Source organism: Gracilinanus agilis, chromosome 2, assembly GCF_016433145.1.
Source record: "Gracilinanus agilis isolate LMUSP501 chromosome 2, AgileGrace, whole genome shotgun sequence".
NCBI lineage: Eukaryota > Metazoa > Chordata > Mammalia > Didelphimorphia > Didelphidae > Gracilinanus > Gracilinanus agilis.
In genome coordinates, this window is record NC_058131.1 from 117,843,005 (window position 1) to 117,857,215 (window position 14,211).

The 14,211-nt window shown below is 36.2% G+C and overlaps 1 protein-coding gene across 3 annotated transcripts in view; it reads left to right on the plus strand.

Moving 5' to 3' along the window:
• The window catches only part of AFTPH (aftiphilin), a 101,639-nt gene that overhangs the window by 25,993 nt on the left and 61,435 nt on the right, over positions 1 to 14,211 (plus strand). For all 3 annotated transcript variants that reach the window (XM_044663385.1, XM_044663384.1, XM_044663386.1), the window contains exon 2: positions 6,969 to 8,908. In XM_044663385.1, coding sequence (XP_044519320.1) covers positions 7,001 to 8,908 — 1,908 coding nt within the window. In that variant the 5' untranslated portion in view covers positions 6,969 to 7,000. The remainder of the gene's footprint in view (positions 1 to 6,968; positions 8,909 to 14,211) is intronic.

Consider the following 14,211-nt stretch of genomic DNA (forward strand, 5'->3'; position numbering starts at 1 on the left):
AATATCACACTTTCTAGTATTTCTATGCATTTCTATGCTAGTTATGGCAAGACAAAAATGAAAGAAATTGAAGGAATAAGACTAGGCAATGAGGAAACAAAATTATCACTTTTTTGCAGATGATATGATGACATGTCTAGAAAACCTTAGAAAATCAACTAAAAAACTAGTTGAAACAAATAACTTCAGCAAAGTTGCAGGACATAAAATAAACCCAAGTAAATCATCCATATTTCTCTATATTACCAACAAAAAACTCAGCAAGAAGTCAGTATAATATTTGGGAATCTACCTGCCAAAACAAACCCAGGAACTTTATGCACATAATTATAAAATACTCTTCACATAAAGACCTGGAGAAATATTAATGGTTCATAAGTAGGCTAAGCCAATAGAATAAAAATGGCAATACTGCTTAAAATAATACAGTCATTTAAAGAAAAAATTACTTTCTAGAGCTAGAAAAAATAATAATTCATCTTGAAGAATAAAAGGTCAAGAGTATCAAAGAAATCCATTGCTTAGCACAGTACCTAGTATACTGTAAGAGCTTAATAAATGTTTATTGATTGGTTGATTCTGGAAAACAATTTAGAACTACGCTCAAAGTGTTAAAAATTGCATACTCTTTGGTCCACCAATACCATTCTAGGTCTATATTTGGAAGATATAAAAGAAAAAAGGAAAAAGACCTATATGTACAAAAATATTTATAGCAGCTCTTTTTGTGATGACAAAGTTGACATTGAAGAATGCCCATCAATTAAGGAATGGTTGAACAAGTCATGGCACATAATTGTGATGAAATACTATTGTGCTGTAAGAAATGATGAAGGGGGTAGGGCAGCTAGATGACTCAGTGGATAGAGAGCCAGGCCTAGAGATGGGAGATGCTGGGTTCAATCTAGCTTCAGACACTTCCTAGTTNGGGGCAGCTGGGTAGCTCAGTGGAGTGAGAGTCAGGCCTAGAGACAGGAGGTCCTAGGTTCAAACCCGGCCTCAGCCACTTCCCAGCTGTGTGACCCTGGGCAAATCACTTGACCCCCATTGCCCACCCTTACCAATCTTCCACCTATGAGACAATACACCGAAGTACAAGGGTTTAAAAATATATATATATATGTATATATATATATATATATATATATCACAAAAAGCAGTTAAGACTGAAAAGAAGTATCATTACATATAGAACTTTCACAATAAATTTGGGAATAAAGCAAGGATGCCCACTCTTATTTGATGTATTTCTGAAAATGCTAACATTAGTAGTAAGACGATGTAAATAAATTAAAGGCATAAAGATAGTTAAAGAGGAGATAAAAGTATCCCTATTCAATATGATGGTTTACTTTTTAAATCCTTGGGAATTAACAAAAATACTTATTGAAATAATAGCTTTAAGGGGGCAGCTGGGTAGCTCAGTGGATTGAGAGTCAGGCCTAGAGAGGTCCTAGGTTCAAATCCGACCTCAGACACTTCCCAGCTGTGTGACCCTGGGCAAGTCACTTGACCCCCATTGCCTACCCTTACCACTCTTCTGCCTTGGAACCAATACACAGAAGTTAAGGGTTTAAAAAAAAGAAAGAAAGAAAGAATAGCTATAGGGGGCAGGTGGGTGGCTCAATGAATTGAGAGCCATATCTAGAGACAGAAGGAGATCCTGGGTTCTTCTCTGGCCTGAGATACTTCCAGGTTGTATGACCCTGGGTAAGTCATTTAACCCCCATTGCCTATCCCTTACTGCTTTTCTGCCTTGGAACCAATACACAGAATTGATTCTAAGATGGAAGGTAAAGATTTTTCTAAAAAAGAAAGAAGTATTAGCTTTAGCAAAATTGTTGGCTACAGAATAAACCTTCAAAGATCAACAGTGTTTTTATGTAATAATAACAAAATCTAAGAGGCAGCAACTGAAAGGGAAATCCTAATCCATATAACTACAGAGAATGCATAAAATCTGGGAATCAATCTACCAGAGTACTCAAATATAAATTTGTATAAATTACAAAGTACTCCTTAAAGAAGTAAGATCAACTTAATTAGCTAGTTAATTCATAACTGGTTTGTCTCAGCATAATACAAAAAATAGTACCACAATTAGTTTAAAGTTTTTATGCTCTATCAAATTAGCCTAGGTGGATACTTTATAGAACTTGATAAAATAATAACAAAATAAGAAAATCCTTTTGGAAAAATAAAAGATCTAGACCAGTGATGGTGAAACTTTTAGCGAGAGTATAGTGCCCCACCCCACTCCCCCAGAGACCCAATGCCCTGCCCCTTCACCTCACCCCACCCCACTTACCCTAGACAGGGGAGAGAGGACGTGCTCCCATTGGGCTGCAGGGCAGGGGGGCTAGGTGATGAGAGGTACATGTGGAGAGGGGGAGGAGAGTAGCCCCAGTGCTCTGTTCACCTCCAGCTGTGTGCCACGCTGTGAGATATGCTCCCCTCAAACCTAGCTCCTCTCCAACCTCACCACAGGAATCACTTTCACCACAGACTCAACAGGCTGCCATCTGTGTCACACCCTCATGCAGTATTTGAGCCACCTCCCCCAGCACCTTACCCTAGTCAGGGGAGGGAGGAAGCGCTCCCATTGACTGCTGGGCAGAGGGGTCAGTGAAGTGAGGAATGTCCTCAGATGAATGGAGAGAGGGAGGAGAACAGCTCCACTCTTGAGTCCCTCTGGCTTTCTGGTAACAAATTTTGGTGGGTGAGCACAGCTCTCTGTGCTCTTTTCATTTATTTATTTTTTCATTTATTCATTCATTCATTCATGCATTCATTCATTTACTTGTTTGTTTGTTTGGCGTGTATGCCATATGTTCTCCATCACTGATCTAGACTATCAAATGGAACAATGAAAAGAGGTAGGGAAGAAAGGGAAATAGCACTATAGCACCTCAAACTATATTATAAAGGAGCAATTATAAAACCTTATGGTAATTGGTTAAAAAATAGAGTGGTTGATCAATGGAACAGACTAGATAAAAGGAAATCAAAAATAATAGAACTTAGTATTCGATAAACCAATAAATACAAGTTACTAAAAAAGAGCTCCCTGTTTGATAAAAACTGCTAAGAAAATTGAAAAGCAGTCTGGCAGAAATTAGATTTAGATCAACACCTTATACCATATTCCACAATTTGTCCCTCTAAATTTAGGATACATAAACCTAATATTAAAGATCATACTACAAAAAAAAAATAAAAAAGAGAGCATACACTTTTCATAGCTATGGTTAAGAGATTTATTCTTAAATAAGAGAGGCAATTATAGGCAATAAAATAGATTCATTATATAAGATTAAAAAGCTATTATACAAAAAAATTAAGTAATGGGAGAAAATCTTTGCAAGTAATAAATATATAGAAATATAAAACCAAAAGCCATCCCCCAATAGATAAAAGGTCAGCGGATATAAAGAAACAATTCTCAAAAGAAAAATTACCAACTATTAACAACTATTAAAAGAAATGCAAAACAAAATAACCCTGAGTTTCTATCTCTAAACCTGTAAATTGGCAAAGATCACAAATAAGGAAGTAGTGTTAGAGGGATTGCAGGAAGTAATTTTTTTTTAAACCCTTTCCTTCCATCTTAGAATCAGTATGCCAGTTAAGTGATTTACTTATGGTCATGGAGGAAGTATTTGAAGCCAGATTTGAAGTCAGTCTCTAGGGATTGGCTTTCAATCCACTGAGCCACTAGCAGCTTCTGTATGAAGCTCTTGTTGATGGAACTGTGACTCCATACATCCGTTTTGGAAAGCAGTTTGGAATTATGCAAATAAAGTGACTAAAATTTCCATACTCTTTGACTCAAAAATTTCATTAGATTTATAACCTAAGGAGACCATGGATAAGGAAAAAGTCCCCATAAATTCCAAAATATTTATAGCAGTACCTTTTGTTATAGCAACAAATTTTAAACAAGAGTAGATGCCCATCAACTGAGGAATGTCTAAGTAAATTGTGGCACATGAATGTAATATAGTATTATTATGCTGAAAGAAATGATGAATGTGATACAGAGAAATGGGGAAATCTGCATTGGTGCAGGGTGAAATAAGTGGAGCCAAAGAAGACAATATACCCAATGATTACAACAATGTAAAGAGAAAGAGTAACTACCAAGAAAATGATATCTGCAAGATTTTGAAGAAGTATGGCTTGAAAAAAGAGGCATGACAACATCCATTCCTGTTAAAAACACTAGTGAGCATGGAAATTAATGGAGTATTCCTTAAAATGATAAATGTTCGTATCTAAAACCATCAGCAAATATCATCTGCAGTGGGGATGTTAGAAGCCTTCCCAATAAGATCAGGGGTGATGAGCCTTGGCTGCTCATTATCACCACTCTTACTCAGTATTGTACTAGAAATGCTAGCTATAGCAGTAAGAGATGAAAAAGAAATAAAAGGCAATGGAGAAGTAAAACAATCACCTTTGCAGATGATATGATGATATACTTAGAGAATCCTAAAGATTCAACTAGAAAACTAGTTGAAATGATTAACAACTTCAGCAAAATCGTAGTTTATATACTAAATCTACATAAATCATCTGAATTTCTTTAATACTACCAACAAAACCCAGCAACAAAGATAGAAAAAGAAATTCCATTTAAATTAACTGTAAATAATACAAAATGGTGGCTGCCTGCCTAGATAAACTCAGGAATTATATGAACACAAGTACAAAACACTTTTCACAAAAATAGTCAAATCTACACAACTGGAAAAATATTAATTGTTCATGTGTTGATCATACCAATGTTATAAAAATGACAATCCTACCTAAATTAATCTACTTTTTCAGTGCCATACTAATTGAATTGCCCCAAAATTGTTTTGCAAAAAGAGTTATGAGAAGACACTACCTTTGGCAAGGTGGGAGGTCCACAAGTGTGTTATGTTTCAAATATTTTTAGACTTTTTTTTTATATGTTAATAAGATACTGATTTTTCCCCCCTTCCTTTTTTGGTATTTAAAAAATACACATTTTATGGAATGGTTCTCTAGAAGGAGGAGAGATACTAATGGAACTTATGATAAAAAAACAAAAGATATTAAAAAATTATTTTTAAAAGATGAGCAGGGTTGTACAGTTTATGAAGAGAAGTGGTAAAGTAGACCTTATTTTAAATGTGCTTTTATTGCTAGGACTTATTTGATATGTGCTTATAGCCTTAAAAAGGAATTAATTTTCTGATTCTTAAATATATTCTTTTCATACCAGCAGACTGAATTTTTCTAATGGGTTAATACCTTTGTACAGCTACAAGGTACATAAAAAATAAGTTCTTTGATATTACAATGTAATAAGATTTCCCTTTTATAACCAAGAAGTAAAATAGTTACACATGTATGTTTATGACATAGTTGATCTATTTCTAATCTCCGTTTGTTTCAGAGAAATAATTCTTAAATGACATTATATATTGTTAATAACAACCTGCCCCACACAGACATTAAAGCACAGAAATATACATTTAGAGCTTAAAAGAGCCTTTGAGTGTCATTTAGTTCAGGCCCATCATTTTATAAATGAGAAAACTTAGCTGGAGATATAGAATTACTTGCCTAAGACAATAGAAGTAACAAGTGGCAAAATCAGAACTTGAACCCAAGTCCTCTGATTCCAATCCATTATTCTTTCCACTGTACCATACTATCTGGTACTTCTGCTTGTTGTACAGTAGGCCAACATAGCTGACTTGGAGCACCTTGTCTGGAATCAGTAACAAGGAACTTCCTCTTTAATCTTTACTTAGTGTTTTATAATTTGAAGGTTAAAATTTATATATACATAAGATTTGGCGGCAGATGGTTGAATATCAACTCCTTGAGGTCAGGGACTGTCTAGATTTTATATTTCAGTCTCCAGTTCTAACATAGTGAAGGTGCTTTAAAAAACTTGTTTGTGATTGGGTTAACCATTTCTATAGTTATATAGTGATGATTTAATTAATAACATCTTCTGGGGACAAGGCCTCTTAAAAATCAGCATTTAGCATTTCTCAAATTTACAGATTGAATTTTCTGAATTGTGAAATATTAAGAAGCCTGTAATTTTTATTAAATTCTTTTAATTTAAAAAATAGTTGTTTTTTGGTAGTTAATATTGTGTTTCTTCTTTTGTATTAATATTTAATACTGAAACTCCAAATGCAACCAAGTAAATCTCATAATTTTCTTTTCTAGAATTTTATCTTATCCTATTGCACATTTCCTTCCCAAAACTAGCTTTATCTGAATAATCAAATAAAGTAATAGGAAGTGTTAATATAATTGGTTTTGAGACATTTTAGAAGGAAGCTTTAAGTGTAACTGAGGGACATGCCAGGGAATCTGCATTATTTTGTTATTTAAACTTTTGCTGAGTTAAACTGCCTTTATTCTTTTTCTTCAGTGGAAAATGTTACTGTTAACTTTTAAGAACCAGTAGAAGTACTAAATTTATCATGATTTTTAAAAATTCAAAAATGGTTGAAATAAAGTAACTATTCCATTTTCCTCAAAATTAATATTCCTCCTCTTTTATTCCCCATGGTAGCTAGTATCCCAAATACCAGAAATAGTTAAGGAATTTCAATGATTTTTTTCTTTTTCTATTTTTCAAAGGCTGTAAGCCTGAGGCTATCTAGTGATTGGTTGCTTTTTTAGAACAAGACCAAAAATAAATTTTGACAAATACATTGTAATATTATTGAACAATATTCCCATGTATAGATTTACATGCTATTCTAATGAAATCTTTTATTTTTTGATAACGGTGATTAAACCAAACTAGAAATTAAAACTATGTGATACAGCTTTTTAATCTGTTAACCCTTAAATAGAAGCTAAAAAAAAACATTATTTTGCATCACTTTTTAAAATTTTGAGAATTTAAAAATCTAGTTAGAACAAAAAAAAACCTTTCCTTTTCTTTTTCTTTTCTTTTTTTTTGGCAGGTATAAATTAATCTTCTAAAAGCAGTTGAACAATGGAACCAGATATCATTCGAATGTACTCCTCATCTCCACCACCATTAGACAATGGAGCTGATGATGATGATGAAGATGAATTTGGAGAATTTGGTGGGTTTTCTGAAGTCAGCCCTTCTGGTGTAGGATTTGTTGATTTTGACGCACCAGAGTTTACTAATTCCAAGGAAGAATTTATACCTTCAAATCATTTTATGCCGATTCATGGTTTCTCAGAAAATGTTGATAGCTTTACAAGCTTTATGCCCATTAAAAATGGTAATGGTAAAGACAGCATTGCTGAACTTCCTAGTCTCATGAAAGAACAGTCTGATGTTTTACCTTCTACCACCAGCAAAGAAATAATTCAGTCCAGAACTTCTGATACTTTAATTGATAATATTGGAAGTACAGGAGATTTAAACGAAGTAATAGAACAGAGAGATAATGTTGGAACATCTGAAAACTTCTCTTCTGACAGTTTTAGAACTGATATGAAAGTAGTTAGTCATAACAAACAAATAGAAAGCTGTAATGGTGAGAAACCCACATGTATAGAGATTCTAACAAATGGGTTTGCAGCACTGGACACTGTAAATCCTCAGGGAAAGGAAGACTTCGATATCATTGATTCAAAGAGACTAAAGAGTCAAAGCACTAAGCTTCATTTAGACTCCATAGCTAGTCCTGCTGAGGATTTTGCAGATTTTGCCACATTTTCCAAAAAGGAAAGGGTACAACTGGAAGAAACAAGATGTGAAGTTTTAAATGTCAGAGAAGCACTAACTATTCAGGAAAACAATAAAATAAACAGAATCCATGAAGGAAGTTCTGTTAAACAAGCATCTTTGGATAGAAGCTGTGAAAATGAAGAAAAGACTCTTGGTCAAGAGAATCAAGTTTGCATTTCAGAAATCAGTGTAGTAACTAATGAAAAATATGACCCTTCAACACTGGAACAAATTGAATCAAATGCTAACACGCAATCAGCCTTGAATTCAATAGACACAACTGATAATGCAGAAATGGTTAGCAGGAGAGGACAGTGTGAAACTGATGAAAAACTTGATTTCTTAACTTTTAAATGTTCAGCTTTGTGTATGGACAGTATTAAAACTTCTGAAACCAATGACAACATTAGTTATCCTTCCAAAGAAGAAACTGTTAAATTTACAGACATCCAAAGCACCAGCATTGATCTGACAGAAGAAAATGTTTTGGATGATTCTACAGATTTAAAAAATGGTGATAGTAGTAATGATTTTGTATCTTGCAGTGATACGAATGAAGATGATTTTGGTGATTTTGGCACAGTCAGTGGTGCAACACCACCTTTTGTTAGTGGTACTCAAGATTCAATGAGTGACATAACTTTCGAAGAGTCTTCAGAACAGTTTCTACATTTTAGTGAACCAGGTGATGATTTTGGTGATTTGGGGGATACAGATGCTGCTACTTGTCAAGAGGAAATAACATTTTCCCAAGTAGAACTGAAACAGACTTCCAATATCATATCAGAAGGTTATGAAATTGCAAGAAAGTCTTCTGTGTCAGGAATTGATCCTCCTTCAAAGCTAAAAAATGGTTGTTATACTCAAGTTGAGAATCTTGATTTGGAGCCAAAAATTCAAGATGAATGCAGTGCTTTTCCAGACCCTGATGATTTTGCAGATTTTAGTTCAGCTGGTCCTAACCAAGCTACAGATTGGAATGCCTTTGATGATGAACAAAAGGAGAGTTACTCTTGGGCTGCATTTGGAGATGAGCAGACTGTGGAATCTCCCCATAGAAAAGAGGCCTGCCAATCACATAGGACAGGTGAAAGTATTGTTAGTCCAGTGACCCAAAAGACTCACACTGTCCCTCTGGCATCTTCTCAAGGAACAGCTGTTAGTGACCATTCACATGAATCAGCATCTTCAGTTCAGGTAATTTATTACATTTTTCCCTGTTTTTTAGTACATAAATTGCTTTGGAAGCATGCAATCCAGATGTTCAAAAGATGTTTTTAGCAGATATGTTGAAGATGTTCTTTTGATAAATATTTCTTGATAGATTTGTAGATTCATTACATTTTCTACTAAACTTCTTGTTTGATTGAAAATTGTGCTAGCCTACATTTGAACAGTGAATTTCTATGATTACAGAACATACTGTGTGTTTACATTTCAGTTTGCAATATTAAATGACTATTCCTGTAGAAATGCATTTAAAACTTTCCAAAACTACATGAGATAGCCCAGTCCATTGAGACCTCCAATTCTTAATCCTACTGCTTTTAAAAAGACAAATTAAATTTGGCTTTTAAAGTTTGGTGAAATTTAGAAGCCCAAAAGTAATATTTGTTAAAAGTTCCCTAGGTGAAGCAGAAAAATAATAGGAGCTTTTTTTTTTTTTTTTTTTTTTTGAGAACTTGGGTGAATGGAAGTTAGAACTACAAGGGCTTAGTGAACTAGACAGAGAAAAATAGAACTAGCAGTATTTTTTCCTCTGATTTCCTTGGTCTGGTTCTTTTTTTCCTTATCAAATTTTACTTTGAATTTTTTTTTTTTTGTAAGTACATAGTATCATCCCTAAGGGCCTCACAGATCTCAGCCACTCATCTCTTGAGGCTAGAAAAGTGCTTGCTCTGAAAGGAATTTTCTACTATATAAGGCCTTAGCCTCTAGACACATAAGGGATCAGAGAAACTGTTCTGAACAATACTCTTAACAACCTTGATCCCAAATCTCATTGTAGCTAAGATATTATAGTGAGGCCTTTGCTTCTAAGACAATAAATAGGAACTAAGTGTCTGTGTGACGTGAAATGGGTTGAAACCTACTGTTTTTGAGGCTCAGGAAGTCAAAAAACACTTATTTATTTGTTTGTTAATTTGTTTTATTTAGCCCTTACATTCTCTCTTAGAACCAATACTGTTAGTTCCAAGACAGAAGAGCAGTAAAGGCTAGGCATTTGGGGTTAAGAGACTTGTCAGGGTCACAGTTAGGAAATGTCTGGGGTTAGATTTAAACCCAGGACCTCCTCTCTCAAGGCCCAGCTATCCACTAAGCCACCTAACTGTCCCAACTAGTATTTAAGTGCTTACTATGTAAGCAGACTCTATGGATGTATACATATATGGAAAAAGAAAGATAATCTCTGTCCTTAAGGAGCTTAAATTCTAAAGAAGGAAATGACACACAAAAAAGAACTGAAAAGTAGAGGTTGAGGAACTGGGAATAAAATGGCTGGTTTGGACCCTTCCTCAAAATATAGGTTTCAGTGAGAGAAAGGAGCTTTGGGCTGTATAGCCTGAATTTAGCCTAGTCTCCAAGGACATAATCATCACCTTATCCTTCTTTAGCCGTGGAAGTTGAGGAGCTATGAGATTTTGGCCAGCAGGGGGCGTAGTCAGTCCAGGCAACCTGCTACTGTCTCCAAGCCCAAATCCTATTCTCCAAGGTGTTATTTGTGTGGGAAATCTGGTCATGTAGTTCACACATGTAGATTCAAGCAACAGATAGACTTTGGCAGGACTGACAATTCCAGCCGGAGAGATAAGAGTGCTAAAAGAACTTATTACAACTCTAAATGGTCCAACAATGTTAGAAAGGTCTAGGGCACCAAGCATGATGGTCAATGCTACAACCATGCATGCAAAAAGTACAGCCAATCTTCATCCCTTGATCAAATGGAGAAATATTAAACCAATAACCCTTAATAAAAAAGCTAGGTCTCTTTTTAGACAAGGTTCATATATGAATCGATGAGAGTTCAACACTAACAGTACTTAGACATCATAGGACACTAGATAGTGGCTGCACCCTATTATCTGGTCATTCACCTTTCTATAAAAACAGATTCCCATCTGGGGCTCCACTTAACCTCAGGCCAAAATGGAAATTCTCTCCTCTGTTTCTCTCTATATATTCATACCTATCTGCTTTAGCCTTACCCCTACATAGTTCATATCCTCCTCTGCCCTTCTGTTCCTTTGTGCCCTCTGGAATCCTCCCTCTTAAACACAGGCTTCTCTTTATCCTAGATAAAAGATAAAGAGGTTAAGGTTCTTTTCATCTTCTTAAGCTAACTCTTCCCAGAAGACAGTCTATCCCTAGACACTAGTGCTGGGCAAGCTTCATATGCTCTTTTAAGCATTGGGCCAGGAAGAGTAGGAGTCAGTCAGTGAACAAGTATGTATTGTAAGCACTAAGTTGGAGGCACTGTCCTAAGTGCCAGGGTTACAAAGACAGGCAAAGGAGTAGAAACTTGTTCCTTGCTCCCAAGCCCAGGCTGTACTTTTGTATCATCACTTTGTATCTTCACTGAAAAGTTCAATCCTCTTTGTCAAATTGCCTTTGATGATGAACAAAAGGAGAATTAGTATTGAGCTGCATTTAGAGATGAGCAGACTATAGATTCTCCCTATATATAACCTCAAGGGTAACTTCTTGTCTCAGCCTGTTAATCTCTAATAGATTTTCCCAAGTTCAGTACCCAAGTAACAGTCTTTCTTTCCAGCTTAGCCCCTGCTCTCATCCCTGCAAATTTCAACATTCATGTTGATGTCCACTTAAATGCCTTATCTCCAAATTCATCAGTTTCTTAAGCTCAAATAACCCCATCTTGACTTTGCTTCAGCCACACACATTTGTTCTATCTTCATTACCCAGGGTCCTGACATTTCACTATTTTTCTGTAACTTCTTTTCCTTCATCTCCTGTATTGCCTTACTCTTTCTGTTCCTTATCCTCACCAAGTGAGACCTCCAGTTTCTTTATTCCTTCTTCCTTCTTCTCCCAGAGCATCACTCCACCCCTTCAGTCTTGAACCTATTAACAAATATTTCAGTTATACACTAGCAGTTACTTTTGAAACTCTTCCTTTCTTGTCTTAATGCCCATGAGCTGCTTTTCCATTCCTGCCTCCGGGTGGAGTACTGTGGAGAAATGTCCTACTACTACCAACCAGGTTCCCTGCTGATTATGTTTTCATTAACTGGGCCTTCACTACAAAGCTGAAGTGTTTATTCTTTCCTGTTTTGTTCTCTGATTATATTTTCCACATAGCTATTCCAAACCAGGCTCAATTCCTTTCAGCTTTCTACACCACGTCTTTTTCCCCCCTTTTCAGCAGAGAATCTTACATGCTACTTTACTGAGAAATAAAACCATTCGTATGAAACTGCCTCTTCTCCCTCTCTCCACACCCTGAAACTCTACTTTCAATCATTCTTACATTCTCTCCCTATTTACTGATGAAGAGGTAAGACTTCTTGCCAAGTTTCCTACTTAAATTCTTAATCTTATTCCTTCTTAGCTCCTCTGGGAACCTTTCCTCTTCGTCATCACTTTTGTTTCTCTCATATTTAACCTTTTCATAGCCATTAGCTTCTTCCTTATCACCCACAAATTTTCTGTAATAATTAAAATTAATCTTGGAGGCTTTATATTAAATTATAGTTATATATTAGTAAAGAGAGAGAACTAGAGAAAGAAAAATATTGCCAAGTTGCCCTTAACTACCATAGTCTCCTGGCTGCGCAGCACTTCCATCAGTTCCCAGATTCCTAACCAGCCTTGGCCCATTTACAAGCCTTGCAAGGGCACCTAGCAAACCATATAGTCAGGCCAGCTAAAGACAGTTTGTGTTCAGGAAGGGACTCATGCCAAAAAGAAAGCCTTCAAGATGATGATTACTTGGCTCTGATTGGGCAGTATGGATCATGAGTTCTGATCTTCAGGCATGTAACTATGCCATGCAGGTGCTTCTGCCAGCCCATTCAGGAAGTCGGGATCTTGTCAAAGTGGCATGTTTCATCTTCCATTCTTTTGAATTCATCATTTGTGATTGCATTGATCAGATTTCTAAAGCCTTTCAAAATATTTTTTTCTCTATAATTTTTTTTTTTTTTACCCTGGGACTCCATTCTAGGAGCATAGGGCCACAACCAGTAGGCAATGGGTCGCTCAGGGTCACCCAGCTGGGCAGTGTCTGAGCCTGGATTTGAACCTAGGACCTTTCATCTCTAGGCCTGGCTCTCAATCCACTGAGCCAGCCCAGCTGCCCCTACTTTAGGTTGCAGTTTCTTTAGCAGATGTAGTTTTTACAGGGTGGGGTTGCTAGCCCCATGCCCAACCCTCCTCCTTTTTAATCCGGGCTAGGGACCGTCCTTAGCCCAGGAGTGGTAAGGGTGGGCGATAGGGGTCAAGTGACTTGCCCAAGGTCACACAGCTGGAAGTGTCTGAGGCCAGACTTGAACCTAGGACCTCCAGTCTCTAGGCCTGGCTCTCAATCCACTGAGCCACCCAGCTGCCCCCTCTATAAATATACAGTAGTATTTTTTTTAACCATGACTTACTATCTCATAATGGTGCTGCTGATTTTAATTTTTTAAGGTATTAAATTTTATTTTATTTTTTCACCAATTATATGTAAAAACAATTTCCAGGGGCAGCTGGGTAGCTCAGTGGATTGAGAGCCAGGCCTGGCTTTGAGAGGCCTGGATTGAGAGCCAGGAGGTCCTAGGTTCAAATCTGGCCTCAGACACTTCCCAGCTGGGTGACTGTAGGCAAGTCACCCCCATTGCCTAGCCCTTACCACTCTTCTTCCTTGGAGCCAATACACTGTATTGACTCCAAGACAGAAGGTAAGGGTTATTTAAAAAAAAACAATTTCCAACATTTTTCAAAGAATATTGAGTCTCAAATTCTCAGACTCCTATCCTCCCTTCCCCCTCCCACCTCGAGATGGTAAGCAATTTCGTATAATACATGTGCAATCATGTAAAACATTTTTCCATATTAGTCCTTTAATGGAAGGAAATTCAGATAGAAAAAAAATTAAGAAAGTAAAAAAAATTTGCTTTGGTCTGGTTTCAGATTCAGTTCTTTTTTTTTCCTGGGAGTAGATAGCTTTTTTTTTTTTTTTTAAATCATGAGTCTCTTTGGGATAGTTTTGGATTGTATTGCTGAGAAGAGCTATTATTCACAATTGTTCATTATAATGTATTCCTGTCATTGTACAATGTTCTCCTGGTTCTGCTTATTTCACTCTACTTAAATTCATGTCTTTCCAGGTTTTTCTGAGCTCCTCCTGCTTGTCATTTCTTACAACACAATAGTATTCCATTACAATCAGATATTATAACTTATTCAGCCATTTCCCCACTTGATGGGCATCTCCTCACCTTCTAATTCTTTGCCCCCCTAAAAAACAGCTGCTTTAAACATTTTTGTTCATATAAGTT